General features: G+C 43.5%; 1 protein-coding gene across 1 annotated transcript; it reads right to left on the reverse strand.

Annotated features, from left to right (window-relative positions):
- Positions 1–456: 456 nt before the first annotated feature.
- LOC141164271 (poly(3-hydroxybutyrate) depolymerase-like) lies at positions 457–19,419 on the reverse strand. Its single transcript, XM_073649403.1, has 11 exons — positions 19,264–19,419; positions 18,218–18,337; positions 17,907–18,104; positions 17,609–17,700; positions 16,202–16,312; positions 16,081–16,113; positions 15,807–15,915; positions 15,443–15,485; positions 14,892–15,017; positions 1,093–1,118; positions 457–888 (listed from the first exon to the last, which is right to left on the reverse strand). The coding sequence occupies exons 1-11, from the start codon at positions 19,322–19,324 to the stop codon at positions 821–823; spliced, it is 987 nt and encodes a 328-aa protein (XP_073505504.1). The 5' UTR covers positions 19,325–19,419; the 3' UTR covers positions 457–820.
- Positions 19,420–19,630: the final 211 nt, after the last annotated feature.

Genomic DNA, 19,630 nt, shown 5'->3' on the forward strand with positions numbered 1-19,630 from the left:
TAGTGGAGAGACAAAGGAGTGGAAACCCAAAAGGGACTCCAGCAGGCAACCTATAGGGGAGAAGTTGGGCCTAGGGATTAGGCAAGGAGGGGTGGGAGATTAATACCCACCTTTTTGATGGCTTGAAACGTCTACAGGGTCACCCCTTTCAGAGGCCCAGCACCAATGTGAAAAAAAATTGTAGGATAAAAAATGCAGCAGATTCAGGTCGTATCGGCCTCCTAAAAAACTCGGCTACAACTAAGCTGCCCGGTGTCTGAGGACAGTGCATAGTCCACCAGGCAGGGCCGGCACTTTTTTTTCACCTAATGTAAAGCCTCCTAGTGGCAGGACATATAACCACGATGCTACTATAATACTGCCCACTATGTGCAGGAATATAACATTTGGTCATTGGGTATCCAATTTTACATATTTCTTGTCGTTGCTTCCATTTCATAAATGACTCGGAACAAATCAGAATTTGAAGATTTTTATTTTGCAAGGTGCCAAAAATGTAAGTAAAGTGCGTAAAATGAAGATTCAAGCTATATAATACAGAAGTAGGAGGGGTCTGGGTAAAGAATATGCCGTAATTAACATTAATACAGGATATTTCAGCTATAAATTTACAGATATAATGACAGAAACACAAGAAAATTACAGAATTGTTTTAAAAAAAAAATTGGTAAAGTTACAAAAGTTTCCTGAAACCATAAACTTTTTCCCCACGGGGAGGAATGGATACATGAGCGATATAATAAAATAACTCTAAAGGGAAACTACTGATTTATTATATTCAGATCTTCTCTGTAATGGGGGTAGTAGCGATGGCGGTCCTTTAATATTGCCCCATAGTTCTCAGCATCATTCTCTGCACCCCTGTCACCTGGAAGGAATTCTTGGTGGCTAGGAGAGAAAAAAAATATATAGAAACTTGTGCAAGATACATAAAATAATGATGAATTTGGCTTTTATATCTTTCACAGGGATCCCTCAAATTTTGGATCATCAGCTCACAAGGCAACAGGATGGGGCAAATGATGGTCATTGGCCCCTTATTCATCAGATATAGATTTATCTCATATTCGCTTAAATAATTGATTGTCTTACCATAGACCAAGCCAGTGTATCCCCACCTAAAAGAAAAAAAATTGGTAGCAATTTACAAAAACAAAATTTTTCCGGAGCCACAAATACCAAGATCCAATGAAAATCTGCCCACGGGTCTACGTGACATGTTAGAAGACATCTATATATCACGTATGTAGATGTCTTCCAAGGAGGACCAAGAAAAAGCAGAAGATTCCTAGAAATATAGCAGAATACAAAGACGAAGAAGAGAACAATGAGAAAAAACACAAAGAAAAAAGTGAAGACCTTGTGGAAGAAGATATGAAATGGACGGTGAAGAAGAGGAAAGTAAGAAAGGCGGAGAAAGAAAAAGGTGTGGCAGAGGGAGGCGCGGCAGAGGGAGGTGTGGCAGAGGGAGGCGCGGCAGAGTGAGGTGTGGCAGAGGGAGGCGCGGCAGAGGGAGGCGCGGAAGAACAAGAGAAATATTGGAAAACGAAGAAGATGAGGCAGAGCTAGAGTTATTTGAGACATAAAAGAAATAGACCAAAAAGAGGAAGACATTGAAGAACAAGAAGAGAAGGAACAAGAAGCAGAAGAACAAGACAAGCAAGAACGAGACGGAAATAAAGATGGAGAAAAAAGGAGGAAGTACAAGAAAAAAAGAAACAATACATTGAAGAGTGACAAAAAAAAGGAGCCGAGGAAGATCGAGCTGAAAAAGAACAGGATGAAAAATGAAGAGGAAAGGGAAGAAGAATAAGACAAGGAATAGCGGAATGAGGAAGAACAAGACTAGAAAGAAAAAACGTGGAAGAATTAAAAGTAAAGAGATAAAGAAAAGGGACATGACTACAAAATTATAGGGGCAAAGAAGATGTAAGAAATGAACACGATGAAGATTAATAAGGTGAAGTAGATGAAGAGGACAGCAACATAGAAACGGAGGAGGATGAAGAGGAAGAGGACAGCAACATAGAAACAGAGGAGGACGATGATGAAGAAGAGGACAGCAACATAGAAATGGAGGAGGAGGATGAAGAAGAAGAGGACAGCAATATAGAAACGAAGGAGGATGAAGAGGAAGAGGACAGCAACATAGAAACAGAGGAGGACGATGATGAAGAAGAGGACAACAACATAGAAATGGAGGAGGAGGATGATGAAGAAGAGGACAGCAACATAGAAACGGAGGAGGAGGATGAAGAAGAAGAGGACAGCAACATAGAAACGGAGGAGGATGAAGAAGAAGAAGAGGACAACAACATAGAAACGAGGAGGAGGATGAAGAAGAAGAGGACAGCAACATAGAAACAGAGGAGGACGATGATGAAGAAGAGGACAGCAACATAGAAATGGAGGAGGAGGATGAAGAAGAAGAGGACAGCAATATAGAAACGGAGGAGGATGAAGAGGAAGAGGACAGCAACATAGAAACAGAGGAGGACGATGATGAAGAAGAGGACAACAACATAGAAATGGAGGAGGAGGATGATGAAGAAGAGGACAGCAACATAGAAACGGAGGAGGAGGATGAAGAAGAAGAAGAGGACAGCAACATAGAAACGGAGGAGGATGAAGAAGAAGAAGAGGACAACAACATAGAAACGAGGAGGAGGATGAAGAAGAAGAGGACAGCAACATAGAAACAGAGGAGGAGGATGATAAAGAAGAGGACAGCAACATAGAAATGGAGGAGGAGGATGAAGAAGAAGAGGACAGCAACATAGAAACGGAGGAGGATGATGATGAAGAAGAGTACAACAACATAGAAATGGAGGAGGACGATGAAGAAGAAGAGGACAACAACATAGAAATGGAGGAGGAGGACGAAGAAGAAGAGGACAGCAACATAGAAACAGACGAGGATGATGAAGAAGAGGACAGCAACATAGAAATGGATGAGGACGATGAAGAAGAGGACAGCAACAAAGAAACAGAGGAGGAGGAGGATGAAGAAGAGGACAGCAACATAGAAACAGAGGAGGAGGAGGATGAAGAAGAGGACAGCAACATAGAAACGGAGGAGGACGATGAAGAAGAAGAGGACAGCAACATAGAAACAGAGGAGGACGATGAAGAAGCGGACACCAACATAGAAACGGAGGAGGAGGAAGATAATGAAGACGAGGACAGAACACAGAAACAGAGGAGGAGGATGAAGAAGAGTACAGCAACATAGAAATGAAGGAGGATAATGAAGAAGAGGACAGCAACATAGAAACGGAGAAGGACAGCAACATAGAAATGGAGGAGGAGGACGATGAAGAGGAGGACAGCAACATAGTAACAGAGGAGGAGGACAGCCACATAGAAATGGAGAAGGACGATAAAGGAGGAGGACAGCAACATAGAAATGGAGGAGGAGGACGATGAAGAAGAGGACAGCAACATAGAAACAGAGGAGGAGGATGATGATAAAGAAGAGGACAGCAACATAGAAACAGAGGAAGAGGATGATGAAGAAGAAGACAGCAACATAGAAACGGAGGAGGAGGACAGCAACATAGAAATGGAGGAGGAGGATGAAGAAGAGGACAGCAACATAGAAATGGAGGAGGAGGATGATGAAGAAGAGGACAGCAACATAGAAAAGGAGGAGGAGGAGTACAGCAACACAGAAATGGAGGAGGAGGGGGATGAAGAAGGACAGTAATGTAGAAATGAAGGAGGAGGACGATGAAGAGGAGGACAGCAACATAGAAACGGAGGAGCAGGGGGATGAAGAAGGACAGTAACGTAGAAATGGAGGAGGAGGACGATGAAGAGGAGGACAGCAACATAGAAATGGAGGAGGAGGAGGATGAAGAAGAGGACAGCAACATAGAAATGGAGGAGGATGATGAAGAAGAGGACAGCAACATAGAAACGGAGAAGGACAGCAACATAGTACCAGAGGAGGAGGATGATGATAAAGAAGAGGACAGCAACATAGAAACAGAGGAAGAGGATGATGAAGAAGAAGACAGCAACATAGAAACGGAGGAGGAGGACAGCAACATAGAAATGGAGGAGGAGGATGAAGAAGAGGACAGCAACATAGAAATGGAGGAGGAGGATGATGATAAAGAAGAGGACAGCAACATAGAAACAGAGGAAGAGGATGATGAAGAAGAAGACAGCAACATAGAAACTGAGGAGGAGGACAGCAACATAGAAATGGAGGAGGAGGATGAAGAAGAGGACAGCAACATAGAAATGGAGGAGGAGGAGGAGGAGGAGGAGGAGGAGGAGGAAGATGTAAGAAATGAACACGATGAAGATTAAGAAGGTGAAGTAGATGAAGAGGACAGCAACATAGAAACGGAGGAGGATGAAGAGGAAGAGGACAGCAACATAGAAACAGAGGAGGAGGAGGATGAAGAAGAGGACAGCAACATAGAAATGGAGGAGGAGGATGATGAAGAAGAGGACAACAACATAGAAATGGAGGAGGAGGACGATGAAGAAGAGGACAACAACATAGAAATGGAGGAGGAGGATGATGAAGAAGAGGACAGCAACATAGAAACGGAGGAGGAGGATGAAGAAGAAGAGGACAGCAACATAGAAACGGAGGAGGATAATGAAGAAGAGGACAGCAACATAGAAACGGAGAAGGACAGCAACATAGAAATGGAGGAGGAGGACGATGAAGAGGAGGACAGCAACATAGTACCAGAGGAGGAGGATGATGATAAAGAAGAGGACAGCAACATAGAAACAGAGGAAGAGGATGATGAAGAAGAAGACAGCAACATAGAAACGGAGGAGGAGGACAGCAACATAGAAATGGAGGAGGAGGATGAAGAAGAAGAAGAGGACAACAACATAGAAACGAGGAGGAGGATGAAGAAGAAGAGGACAGCAACATAGAAACAGAGGAGGACGATGATGAAGAAGAGGACAGCAACATAGAAATGGAGGAGGAGGATGAAGAAGAAGAGGACAGCAATATAGAAACGGAGGAGGATGAAGAGGAAGAGGACAGCAACATAGAAACAGAGGAGGACGATGATGAAGAAGAGGACAACAACATAGAAATGGAGGAGGAGGATGATGAAGAAGAGGACAGCAACATAGAAACGGAGGAGGAGGATGAAGAAGAAGAAGAGGACAGCAACATAGAAACGGAGGAGGATGAAGAAGAAGAAGAGGACAACAACATAGAAACGAGGAGGAGGATGAAGAAGAAGAGGACAGCAACATAGAAACAGAGGAGGAGGATGATAAAGAAGAGGACAGCAACATAGAAATGGAGGAGGAGGATGAAGAAGAAGAGGACAGCAACATAGAAACGGAGGAGGATGATGATGAAGAAGAGTACAACAACATAGAAATGGAGGAGGACGATGAAGAAGAAGAGGACAACAACATAGAAATGGAGGAGGAGGACGAAGAAGAAGAGGACAGCAACATAGAAACAGACGAGGATGATGAAGAAGAGGACAGCAACATAGAAATGGATGAGGACGATGAAGAAGAGGACAGCAACAAAGAAACAGAGGAGGAGGAGGATGAAGAAGAGGACAGCAACATAGAAACAGAGGAGGAGGAGGATGAAGAAGAGGACAGCAACATAGAAACGGAGGAGGACGATGAAGAAGAAGAGGACAGCAACATAGAAACAGAGGAGGACGATGAAGAAGCGGACACCAACATAGAAACGGAGGAGGAGGAAGATAATGAAGACGAGGACAGAACACAGAAACAGAGGAGGAGGATGAAGAAGAGTACAGCAACATAGAAATGAAGGAGGATAATGAAGAAGAGGACAGCAACATAGAAACGGAGAAGGACAGCAACATAGAAATGGAGGAGGAGGACGATGAAGAGGAGGACAGCAACATAGTAACAGAGGAGGAGGACAGCCACATAGAAATGGAGAAGGACGATAAAGGAGGAGGACAGCAACATAGAAATGGAGGAGGAGGACGATGAAGAAGAGGACAGCAACATAGAAACAGAGGAGGAGGATGATGATAAAGAAGAGGACAGCAACATAGAAACAGAGGAAGAGGATGATGAAGAAGAAGACAGCAACATAGAAACGGAGGAGGAGGACAGCAACATAGAAATGGAGGAGGAGGATGAAGAAGAGGACAGCCACATAGAAATGGAGGAGGAGGATGATGAAGAAGAGGACAGCAACATAGAAAAGGAGGAGGAGGAGTACAGCAACACAGAAATGGAGGAGGAGGGGGATGAAGAAGGACAGTAATGTAGAAATGAAGGAGGAGGACGATGAAGAGGAGGACAGCAACATAGAAACGGAGGAGCAGGGGGATGAAGAAGGACAGTAACGTAGAAATGGAGGAGGAGGACGATGAAGAGGAGGACAGCAACATAGAAATGGAGGAGGAGGAGGATGAAGAAGAGGACAGCAACATAGAAATGGAGGAGGATGATGAAGAAGAGGACAGCAACATAGAAACGGAGAAGGACAGCAACATAGTACCAGAGGAGGAGGATGATGATAAAGAAGAGGACAGCAACATAGAAACAGAGGAAGAGGATGATGAAGAAGAAGACAGCAACATAGAAACGGAGGAGGAGGACAGCAACATAGAAATGGAGGAGGAGGATGAAGAAGAGGACAGCAACATAGAAATGGAGGAGGAGGATGATGATAAAGAAGAGGACAGCAACATAGAAACAGAGGAAGAGGATGATGAAGAAGAAGACAGCAACATAGAAACTGAGGAGGAGGACAGCAACATAGAAATGGAGGAGGAGGATGAAGAAGAGGACAGCAACATAGAAATGGAGGAGGAGGAGGAGGAGGAGGAGGAGGAGGAAGATGTAAGAAATGAACACGATGAAGATTAAGAAGGTGAAGTAGATGAAGAGGACAGCAACATAGAAACGGAGGAGGATGAAGAGGAAGAGGACAGCAACATAGAAACAGAGGAGGAGGAGGATGAAGAAGAGGACAGCAACATAGAAATGGAGGAGGAGGATGATGAAGAAGAGGACAACAACATAGAAATGGAGGAGGAGGACGATGAAGAAGAGGACAACAACATAGAAATGGAGGAGGAGGAGGATGATGAAGAAGAGGACAGCAACATAGAAACGGAGGAGGAGGATGAAGAAGAAGAGGACAGCAACATAGAAACGGAGGAGGATAATGAAGAAGAGGACAGCAACATAGAAACGGAGAAGGACAGCAACATAGAAATGGAGGAGGAGGACGATGAAGAGGAGGACAGCAACATAGTACCAGAGGAGGAGGATGATGATAAAGAAGAGGACAGCAACATAGAAACAGAGGAAGAGGATGATGAAGAAGAAGACAGCAACATAGAAACGGAGGAGGAGGACAGCAACATAGAAATGGAGGAGGAGGATGAAGAAGAGGACAGCAACATAGAAATGGAGGAGGAGGATGATGATAAAGAAGAGGACAGCAACATAGAAACAGAGGAAGAGGATGATGAAGAAGAAGACAGCAACATAGAAACTGAGGAGGAGGACAGCAACATAGAAATGGAGGAGGAGGATGAAGAAGAGGACAGCAACATAGAAATGGAGGAGGAGGAGGAGGAGGAGGAATATGTAAGAAATGAACACGATGAAGATTAAGAAGGTGAAGTAGATGAAGAGGACAGCAACATAGAAACGGAGGAGGATGAAGAGGAAGAGGACAGCAACATAGAAACAGAGGAGGACGATGATGAAGAAGAGGACAGCAACATAGAAACAGAGGAGGAGGAGGATGAAGAAGAGGACAGCAACATAGAAATGGAGGAGGAGGATGATGAAGAAGAGGACAACAACATAGAAATGGAGGAGGAGGACGATGAAGAAGAGGACAACAACATAGAAATGGAGGAGGAGGATGATGAAGAAGAGGACAGCAACATAGAAACGGAGGAGGAGGATGAAGAAGAAGAGGACAGCAACATAGAAACGGAGGAGGATAATGAAGAAGAGGACAGCAACATAGAAACGGAGAAGGACAGCAACATAGAAATGGAGGAGGAGGATGATGAAGAGGAGGACAGCAACATAGTACCAGAGGAGGAGGATGATGATAAAGAAGAGGACAGCAACATAGAAACAGAGGAAGAGGATGATGAAGAAGAAGACAGCAACATAGAAACGGAGGAGGAGGACAGCAACATAGAAATGGAGGAGGAGGATGAAGAAGAGGACAGCAACATAGAAATGGAGGAGGAGGATGATGGTAAAGAAGAGGACAGCAACATAGAAACAGAGGAAGAGGATGATGAAGAAGAAGACAGCAACATAGAAACTGAGGAGGAGGACAGCAACATAGAAATGGAGGAGGAGGATGAAGAAGAGGACAGCAACATAGAAATGGAGGAGGAGGAGGAGGATGAGGAGGAGGAGGAAGATGTAAGAAATGAACACGATGAAGATTAAGAAGGTGAAGTAGATGAAGAGGACAGCAACATAGAAACGGAGGAGGATGAAGAGGAAGAGGACAGCAACATAGAAACAGAGGAGGACGATGATGAAGAAGAGGACAGCAACATAGAAACGGAGGAGGAGGATGAAGAAGAGGACAGCAACATAGAAATGGAGGAGGAGGATGATGAAGAAGAGGACAACAACATAGAAATGGAGGAGGAGGACGATGAAGAAGAGGACAACAACATAGAAATGGAGGAGGAGGATGATGAAGAAGAGGACAGCAACATAGAAACGGAGGAGGAGGATGAAGAAGAAGAGGACAACAACATAGAAACGAGGAGGAGGATGAAGAAGAAGAGGACAGCAACATAGAAATAGGATAGAAATGGAGAAGGACGATGAAGGAGGAGGACAGCAACATAGAAATGGAGGAGGAGGACGATGAAGAAGAGGACAGCAACATAAAAATGGAGGAGGAGGACAGCAACATAGAAACGGAGGAGGAGGACGATGAAGAAGAGGACAGCAACATAGAAACGGAGGAGGAGGACAGTAACATAGAAAAGGAGGAGGATGAATAAGAGGATAGCAACATAGAAATGGAGGAGGAGGACGATGAAGAAGAGGACAGCAACATAGAAACGGAGGAGGAGGACAATGAAGAGGAGGACAGCAACATAGAAACAAAGGAGGAGGACAGCCACATAGAAATGGAGAAGGACAATGAAGAGGAGGGCAACAACATAGAAACGGAGGAGGTTGATGATGATGATGAGGAGGATGAAGAAGAGGACAGCAACATAGAAACAGATGAGGAGGAGGACAGCAACATGGAAATGGAGGAGGAGGACAGCAAAATAGAAAAGTAGGAGGAGGAGGATGAAGAAGAGGACAGCAACATAGAAATGGAGGAGGAGGATGATGAAGAAGAGGACAACAACATAGAAATGGAGGAGGAGGACGATGAAGAAGAGGACAACAACATAGAAATGGAGGAGGAGGATGATGAAGAAGAGGACAGCAACATAGAAACGGAGGAGGAGGATGAAGAAGAAGAGGACAGCAACATAGAAACGGAGGAGGATGAAGAAGAAGAAGAGGACAACAACATAGAAATGAGGAGGAGGATGAAGAAGAAGAGGACAGCAACATAGAAATAGGATAGAAATGGAGAAGGACGATGAAGGAGGAGGACAGCAACATAGAAATGGAGGAGGAGGATGAAGAAGAAGAGGACAGCAACATAGAAACGGAGGAGGATGATGATGAAGAAGAGTACAACAACATAGAAATGGAGGAGGACGATGAAGAAGAAGAGGACAACAACATAGAAATGGAGGAGGAGGACGAAGAAGAAGAGGACAGCAACATAGAAACAGACGAGGATGATGAAGAAGAGGACAGCAACATAGAAATGGATGAGGACGATGAAGAAGAGGACAGCAACATAGAAACAGAGGAGGAGGAGGATGAAGAAGAGGACAGCAACATAGAAACAGAGGAGGAGGAGGATGAAGAAGAGGACAGCAACATAGAAACGGAGGAGGACGATGAAGAAGAAGAGGACAGCAACATAGAAACAGAGGAGGACGATGAAGAAGCGGACACCAACATAGAAACGGAGGAGGAGGAAGATAATGAAGAAGAGGACAGAACACAGAAACAGAGGAGGAGGATGAAGAAGAGGACAGCAACATAGAAATGAAGGAGGATAATGAAGAAGAGGACAGCAACATAGAAACGGAGAAGGACAGCAACATAGAAATGGAGGAGGAGGACGATGAAGAGGAGGACAGCAACATAGTAACAGAGGAGGAGGACAGCCACATAGAAATGGAGAAGGACGATAAAGGAGGAGGACAGCAACATAGAAATGGAGGAGGAGGACGATGAAGAAGAGGACAGCAACATAGAAACAGAGGAGGAGGAGGATGATAAAGAAGAGGACAGCAACATAGAAACAGAGGAAGAGGATGATGAAGAAGAAGACAGCAACATAGAAACGGAGGAGGAGGACAGCAACATAGAAATGGAGGAGGAGGATGAAGAAAAGGACAGCAACATAGAAATGGAGGAGGAGGATGATGAAGAAGAGGACAGCAACATAGAAAAGGAGGAGGAGTACAGCAACACAGAAATGGAGGAGGAGGGGGATGAAGAAGGACAGTAATGTAGAAATGAAGGAGGAGGACGATGAAGAGGAGGACAGCAACATAGAAACGGAGGAGCAGGGGGATGAAGAAGGACAGTAACGTAGAAATGGAGGAGGAGGACGATGAAGAGGAGGACAGCAACATAGAAATGGAGGAGGAGGAGGATGAAGAAGAGGACAGCAACATAGAAATGGAGGAGGATGATGAAGAAGAGGACAGCAACATAGAAACGGAGAAGGACAGCAACATAGAAACGGAGAAGGACAGCAACATAGAAACGGAGAAGGACAGCAGCATAGAAACGGAGAAGGACAGCAACATAGAAACGGAGGAGGATAATGAAGAAGAGGACAGCAACATAGAAACGGAGAAGGACAGCAACATAGAAATGGAGGAGGAGGACGATGAAGAGGAGGACAGCAACATAGTACCAGAGGAGGAGGATGATGATAAAGAAGAGGACAGCAACATAGAAACAGAGGAAGAGGATGATGAAGAAGAAGACAGCAACATAGAAACGGAGGAGGAGGAGAGCAACATAGAAATGGAGGAGGAGGATGAAGAAGAGGACAGCAACATAGAAATGGAGGAGGAGGATGATGATAAAGAAGAGGACAGCAACATAGAAACAGAGGAAGAGGATGATGAAGAAGAAGACAGCAACATAGAAACTGAGGAGGAGGACAGCAACATAGAAATGGAGGAGGAGGATGAAGAAGAGGACAGCAACATAGAAATGGAGGAGGAGGATGAGGATGAGGAGGAGGAGGAGGAAGATGTAAGAAATGAACACGATGAAGATTAAGAAGGTGAAGTAGATGAAGAGGACAGCAACATAGAAACGGAGGAGGATGAAGAGGAAGAGGACAGCAACATAGAAACAGAGGAGGACGATGATGAAGAAGAGGACAGCAACATAGAAACAGAGGAGGAGGAGGATGAAGAAGAGGACAGCAACATAGAAATGGAGGAGGAGGATGATGAAGAAGAGGACAACAACATAGAAATGGAGGAGGAGGACGATGAAGAAGAGGACAACAACATAGAAATGGAGGAGGAGGATGATGAAGAAGAGGACAGCAACATAGAAACGGAGGAGGAGGATGAAGAAGAAGAGGACAGCAACATAGAAACGGAGGAGGATAATGAAGAAGAGGACAGCAACATAGAAACGGAGAAGGACAGCAACATAGAAATGGAGGAGGAGGACGATGAAGAGGAGGACAGCAACATAGTACCAGAGGAGGAGGATGATGATAAAGAAGAGGACAGCAACATAGAAACAGAGGAAGAGGATGATGAAGAAGAAGACAGCAACATAGAAACGGAGGAGGAGGACAGCAACATAGAAATGGAGGAGGAGGATGAAGAAGAGGACAGCAACATAGAAATGGAGGAGGAGGATGATGATAAAGAAGAGGACAGCAACATAGAAACAGAGGAAGAGGATGATGAAGAAGAAGACAGCAACATAGAAACTGAGGAGGAGGACAGCAACATAGAAATGGAGGAGGAGGATGAAGAAGAGGACAGCAACATAGAAATCGAGGAGGAGGAGGAGGAGGAGGAGGAAGATGTAAGAAATGAACACGATGAAGATTAAGAAGGTGAAGTAGATGAAGAGGACAGCAACATAGAAACGGAGGAGGATGAAGAGGAAGAGGACAGCAACATAGAAACAGAGGAGGACGATGATGAAGAAGAGGACAGCAACATAGAAACAGAGGAGGAGGAGGATGAAGAAGAGGACAGCAACATAGAAATGGAGGAGGAGGATGATGAAGAAGAGGACAACAACATAGAAATGGAGGAGGAGGACGATGAAGAAGAGGACAACAACATAGAAATGGAGGAGGAGGATGATGAAGAAGAGGACAGCAACATAGAAACGGAGGAGGAGGATGAAGAAGAAGAGGACAGCAACATAGAAACGGAGGAGGATAATGAAGAAGAGGACAGCAACATAGAAACGGAGAAGGACAGCAACATAGAAATGGAGGAGGAGGACGATGAAGAGGAGGACAGCAACATAGTACCAGAGGAGGAGGATGATGATAAAGAAGAGGACAGCAACATAGAAACAGAGGAAGAGGATGATGAAGAAGAAGACAGCAACATAGAAACGGAGGAGGAGGACAGCAACATAGAAATGGAGGAGGAGGATGAAGAAGAGGACAGCAACATAGAAATGGAGGAGGAGGATGATGGTAAAGAAAAGGACAGCAACATAGAAACAGAGGAAGAGGATGATGAAGAAGAAGACAGCAACATAGAAACTGAGGAGGAGGACAGCAACATAGAAATGGAGGAGGAGGATGAAGAAGGACAGCAACATAGAAATGGAGGAGGAGGAGGAGGATGAGGAGGAGGAGGAAGATGTAAGAAATGAACACGATGAAGATTAAGAAGGTGAAGTAGATGAAGAGGACAGCAACATAGAAACGGAGGAGGATGAAGAGGAAGAGGACAGCAACATAGAAACAGAGGAGGACGATGATGAAGAAGAGGACAGCAACATAGAAACAGAGGAGGAGGAGGATGAAGAAGAGGACAGCAACATAGAAATGGAGGAGGAGGACGATGAAGAAGAGGACAGCAACATAGAAACGGAGGAGGAGGACAATGAAGAGGAGGACAGCAACATAGAAACAAAGGAGGAGGACAGCCACATAGAAATGGAGAAGGACAATGAAGAGGAGGGCAACAACATAGAAACGGAGGAGGTTGATGATGATGATGAGGAGGATGAAGAAGAGGACAGCAACATAGAAACAGAGGAGGAGGAGGACAGCAACATGGAAATGGAGGAGGAGGACAGCAAAATAGAAAAGTAGGAGGATGATGATGAAGAAGAGGACAGCAACATAGAAACAGAGGAGGAGGAGGATGAAGAAGAGGACAGCAACATAGAAATGGAGGAGGAGGAGGATGAAGAAGAGGACAACAACATAGAAATGGAGGAGGAGGACGATGAAGAAGAGGACAACAACATAGAAATGGAGGAGGAGGATGATGAAGAAGAGGACAGCAACATAGAAACGGAGGAGGAGGATGAAGAAGAAGAGGACAGCAACATAGAAACGGAGGAGGATGAAGAAGAAGAAGAGGACAACAACATAGAAACGAGGAGGAGGATGAAGAAGAAGAGGACAGCAACATAGAAATAGGATAGAAATGGAGAAGGACGATGAAGGAGGAGGACAGCAACATAGAAACGGAGGAGGAGGATGAAGAAGAAGAGGACAGCAACATAAAAATGGAGGAGGAGGACAGCAACATAGAAACGGAGGAGGAGGACGATGAAGAAGAGGACAGCAACATAGAAACGGAGGAGGAGGACAGTAACATAGAAAAGGAGGAGGATGAATAAGAGGATAGCAACATAGAAATGGAGGAGGAGGAGGATGAAGAAGAGGACAGCAACATAGAAACGGAGGAGGAGGACAATGAAGAGGAGGACAGCAACATAGAAACAAAGGAAGAGGACAGCCACATAGAAATGGAGAAGGACAATGAAGAGGAGGGCAACAACATAGAAACGGAGGAGGTTGATGATGATGATGAGGAGGATGAAGAAGAGGACAGCAACATAGAAACAGAGGAGGAGGAGGAGGACAGCAACATGGAAATGGAGGAGGAGGACAGCAAAATAGAAAAGTAGGAGGATGATGATGAAGAAGAGGACAGCAACATAGAAACAGAGGAGGAAGAGGATGATGAAAAAGAGGACAGCAACATAGAAACAGAGGTAGAGGATGATGAAGAAGAGGACAGCAACATAGAAATGGAGGAGGAGGAGGATGAAAAAGAGGACAGCAACATAGAAATGGAGGAGGATGATGAAGAAGAAGACAGCAACATAGAAACAGAGGAGGAAGAGGATGATGAAGAGGACAGCAACATAGAAACAGAGGAAGAGGATGATGAAGAAGAGGACAGCAACATAGAAACGGAGGAGGAGGACAACAACATATAAATGGAGGAGGAGGATGAAGAAGAGAACAGCAACATAGAAATGGAGGAGGAGGATGATGATAAAGAAGAGGACAGCAACATGGAAACAGAGGAAGAGGATGATGAAGAAGAAGACAGCAACATAGAAACTGAGGAGGAGGACAGCAACATAGAAATGGAGGAGGAGGATGAAGAAGAGGACAATAACATAGAAATGGAGGAGGAGGATGAAAAAGAAGAAAGCAACATAGAAACAGAGAAGGAGGAAGAGGACAGCGACATAAAAATGGAGGAGGAGGAGGACAGCAACATGGAGGAGGAGGTCTTTTTTTTTGGCTGTACCCCAGGTCTAACACACTAATCTCTATAAATTACCAGTCCCAGCATCCATTGGGGTTGGTCGCAATGGTTCTGGCTTGAGGATACAGGATAATAAAGTTATTGAGATCGGCCACCTGATTGTACCCGGCGTATCTGGCGAACTTGTCACCAAGTTTCTCCCTGCAAAATAAAATTAAATAATCCACAAAAGTCTAGTCTAGTCTATTACGATAGCGGATATTTTGTGGACTGCCCCTTTAAGCACCAAAGTCTCTAAATATCTGAACATCTTAAAGGGGCTCATTGTTTTTTTATTTTTATTTCCATGGTCTAATGACTGAAGCCAAGTCAATATAACCAACTAGCACAAGGACCTCCTGTCATGTGAGCTTCAATCCAATGAATGCGAGAAGAGAGGTCACATGACATTGATATCTCATAATGTTACCATAGCAACCCCAGAGCAAGCAAGTTATTCTATAATTACCATCTATGGAGCGAGGGGCTACAGAGGTGGCGGTCTAACCCAGGTTCTGCTACTTAAGGGGGCTCAAAAATGGTACAAATGGACCTTTTCCACCTTAAAGTTTGAGAGGGGATATTACCTGCCCTGAAGACAGCCGTGGAAGGCAATATGGAGTCTGCACCCTGCAATGAACGAGGCTTGTAAAAAGTCTTATACTCACAAAAGTACAGAATTTAAAGGAGCACTTAAAGGGACGGTCTAGTATTTGAAAAACTTGGCTTCTTTCTATAAAAAAAACACTAAATCTGTTCATGGGTTCTGGTATTATAACTAAGCCTCATTCACTTCTATGGAGCGGAGCTGCAATACCAGAAACAATCCATGGACAAGGGTGGCGCTGTTTTGTTTTTGTTTTTTTTTAGAAAAACTACGCCATGTTTCTCTCATCTTAGACATCCCCTTTAAGGCGAAGATGACTCTCCTTTTAATGCAATGCCACTTACTTGCTCCATTACTACAAGCTGTGGGAACGTAAACGTAGCCCGCGGTGTCCATCCCATAAGTAACAGCAGGCGCCAAATTGAAGAATTCTGATTGGTCAAAGAAGATTAGCTGAGAATAAAGCAGAGAATAAAATTTAAGACACTTTAAACTTTTGCATCAACGGGGGAGTTTTGGAGACAATGGACATGTAGGATCTTGTTGGCCTCTCTGGGAAAACAATGGAGAGCTTTTACATTGAAGATGGAGTTCCCCTTTAAATACCCATAATCCTACCTGTCCAGTCTGTCCAGCACTGCTGCTTGGTTTCTATGAAAAAGCAGAAGAACAAAATAAATGGCATCCAAGGGACTTGAAAAAAAAAAAAAAAGTTATCTCCCCACCCACGAGCATTTACCTGCAGACCCCCGTGGATGTGATTCAGAGCTTCATAGGCCCCGTTATAGTTGCAGTTATTAATATACTCATTGTTCAGTGATCCGCAGGCTCCGCCATAGCTGTCAGTGGGCTGCGAAGGGAACAGTTTTAGTAGACCAAATCAATTAAAAATCAATAATTGCTCCTTGGGGGCGGAGCTTCTCAACAATCACACCAATTAAAATCATTTGTTGCTCCTTGGGGCGGAGCTTCTCAACAATCACAATCATTCATTGCTCCTCGGGGTGGAGCTTCTCAACAATCACACCAATTAAAATCATGCATTGCTCCTTGGGGGCGGAGCTTCTCAACAATCACAATCATTCATTGCTCCTCGGGGTGGAGCTTCTCAACAATCACACCAATTAAAATCATGCATTGCTCCTTAGGGCGGAGCTTCTCAACAATCACACCAATTAAAATCATTCATTGCTCCTTGCGGGAGGAGCTTCTCAACAATCACACCAATTAAAATCATTCATTGCTCTGTGGGGGCGGAGCTTCTCAACAATCACACCAATTAAAATCATTTGTTGCTCCTTGGGGGCGGAGCTTCTCAACAATCACAATCATTCATTGCTCCTCGGGGTGGAGCTTCTCAACAATCACACCAATTAAAATCATGCATTGCTCCTTAGGGCGGAGCTTCTCAACAATCACACCAATTAAAATCATTCATTGCTCCTTGCGGGAGGAGCTTCTCAACAATCACACCAATTAAAATCATTCATTGCTCTGTGGGGGCGGAGCTTCTCAACAATCACACCAATTAAAATCATTTATTGCTCCTCGAGACGGAGCTTCTCAACAATCACAATCATTCATTGCTCCTCGGGGGGTGGAGTTTCTCAACAATCACACCAATTAAAATCATTCATAGCTCCATGGGGGCAAAGCTTCAACAATCACACCAATTAAAATCATTCATTGCTCCGTGGGGGCGGAGCCTCTCAACAATCACAGCAATTAAAATCATTCATTCCTTCTTGGGGGCGGAGCTTCTCAACAATCACACCAATTAAAATTGTTCATTGCTCCTCGGGGGCGGAGTTTCTTATATAATATGAAGGTAATAACACAGGAAGGGAGAGTTCAAGGAAAACACCACTTGTGAACTCTGCTATGCAGATCATTTAGACGCATCTAGAGTTGCCTTATGCCTTCTACACCAGTCACAACCAAAGCTGAATTCTGCTGGTTACTGGAGCATTGTGGGAGATAATAGATGGTTCAATAACTGTGGGAGATAATATAAAAGTTACACCAGTGCTAAACTGTGAAGTAACATGTCTGATAACAGATACAAGACAGGCTCTTTCTGAGGGCAGCCAGCAGAATTTCGATCGCAGCTCTGGAAGTAGCTGAAGTACGATATATGACTGCTCACCATTGAATGCTCTGCCGCAATATTATACACTGTTTTAATTACTCCGGAAGTGATATATGCTCTGTAATAATCCTCCAGTTTTTTGGCCACACCTATAATAGTGAAGAATAGAATGAAAAAAACTGCAATACTGACACAAACATAAACATTATGCAAAACGTATTGCAAAGGACAGGATTGGATACCTAGCTAAGCAGACACGATAGGATTAGATACATAGCTCGGTAGATGTATCCAACATCAAAGGCTTGGATACAGCGGCATCACTGCAAACATAGATCATGAGTTTGGATCTCACCCTGGACGAGGACGGAGTCTTTAGTTCCGGAGAAAATGAACACTCGGCCGCGGGCCAGATTTGACAAAGGATCTATTAACCCCGTGCTGGCGCAGGTCTCGGTGTACGCTTTTAGAGGGATCATGCTGATGCTGGAAGGAAACTTCATACAAGCGTTGGTCGCGGTCAGCATGTTCCCAATGGCACAGTAATACGGACCTGGAAGAAAACAAAGCACCGTAAAAAAGCAATAAACATGGCGGAAAAGAGTCATGTGACAACCTGAAAAGATGGCGGCGTTTGATAACCGTGAACCCATAAATCATCGTTACCTCCTGCAAACATCCCGGCGCCCACCACTCTGCCAGAATGTGAGACATGGAACTGATTGGCCATGAACGCCCCCGAGGAAATGCCCGAAACGGACACGGAGCTCTCCAGATTGTAGGACCCTGCGGACACCAGGGAGAGACGCGTTTTACAATGTAAGCTGTGAATATAGCTAAAATATCATCATAATAATCCCATCTACAATACCGATGAAAAATAGAGATGGCGAATCGGCAGCACATCGGCAGCACATCGGCAGCACATCGGCATAGCAATAGTCGTAAAAATAGATCAAAAGCGATAAAAAAAAAAATCACGAAAATGTAAAATAATCGTAAAAAGATGTAAAAAAAAAAAAAAGTAAAAATACAAAGTCAGAATAAAAAAAATTAAAGTCTAAAAATACTCAAAAAAATTATAAAAACTAAAAAATATAAGTAAAAATGTTGAAAAAGGTGAAAACAGAAAAAAAAAGGAAAATTAGGTAAAAAAAAGTTTATAAATAACACAAAAAGGTGTAAAAATACTCAGAGCAAAATATTAGATACAAAAAAAAACTCCACAAATATATATAAAAACCTAAGTATAAATATATATATATATATATATAAATACAATATGTATATATAATCTATTAATATAATTATTATATTAATTTATATATTATATGTTAGTATAATAATATTATATATAACACAAAAAGGAGTAAAATATTTGATAAGAAAAAATATATATAAAAAGACAAAAAAAAATTAGTAATAAAGGCAAATATATAACACAAATAATCAAAAGTTGCAAAAATAAATTTTTAGAAATAAGGCAAGAATAATGCAAATAAAAAAAGTAAAAATATAAAAATATATATATTAAATAAAAAATAAAAAGTGACAGTAAAAAGAATAGAAAAAGTGTATGATAAATCCCTCACTTCTGTGCTCTGGGATGAAATATTTTTTAACTGAATGTAACTATGAGATTTTTTGTGATTAACATAAAGCAAAGCATAACATTTTGCAACACATGGTAAAGAAAGTCGCCCTGTTCTCACCGAGTCGTGATTGTCCCGTGCAGAAGCCGATGAAGGTCAATAGCAGTATATAGCGCTCCATTTTTGGTGGATGAGTCCGCCTACCGCATCCGCGCAGACACGGCTTTTATACCCTCGCACAAAGGAGCCGTAATCTCTGTGACCAGGTGTTTACAGGACCATGTGAAAAGCGCGAGTGGAGCAGCTTCAGCTTCAGTAATGATTAATCACCGTTAACCTTCATTATACGTCCATTAGGAAAAGTCTTCGAATGCAGAGAATTTATCCCGGCCAAAGATAGAGAGCAATCCATTCCCACCATGCTGACTGTTTCCATACATGAAGCCCCCATACAGCTGAGCAAATGATCTATATCTGGAGAAGGTGG

This window comes from Phyllobates terribilis, unplaced genomic scaffold, assembly GCF_046119375.1.
Source record: "Phyllobates terribilis strain yellow unplaced genomic scaffold, ASM4611937v1 Scaffold_10__3_contigs__length_209671492, whole genome shotgun sequence".
Classification (NCBI taxonomy): domain Eukaryota; kingdom Metazoa; phylum Chordata; class Amphibia; order Anura; family Dendrobatidae; genus Phyllobates; species Phyllobates terribilis.

Coding starts and splice junctions, on each gene's coding strand:
- LOC141164271 (XM_073649403.1), bottom strand. CDS start 19,324: ATGGAGCGCTATATACTGCTATTGACCTTCATCGGCTTCTGCACGGGA. Junction 18,338..19,263: donor CACGGGACAATCACGACTCG/GTGAGAACAGGG, acceptor TGGTGTCCGCAG/GGTCCTACAATCTGGAGAGC. Junction 15,916..16,080: donor GTGCTGGACAGACTGGACAG/GTAGGATTATGG, acceptor CTTTATTCTCAG/CTAATCTTCTTTGACCAATC.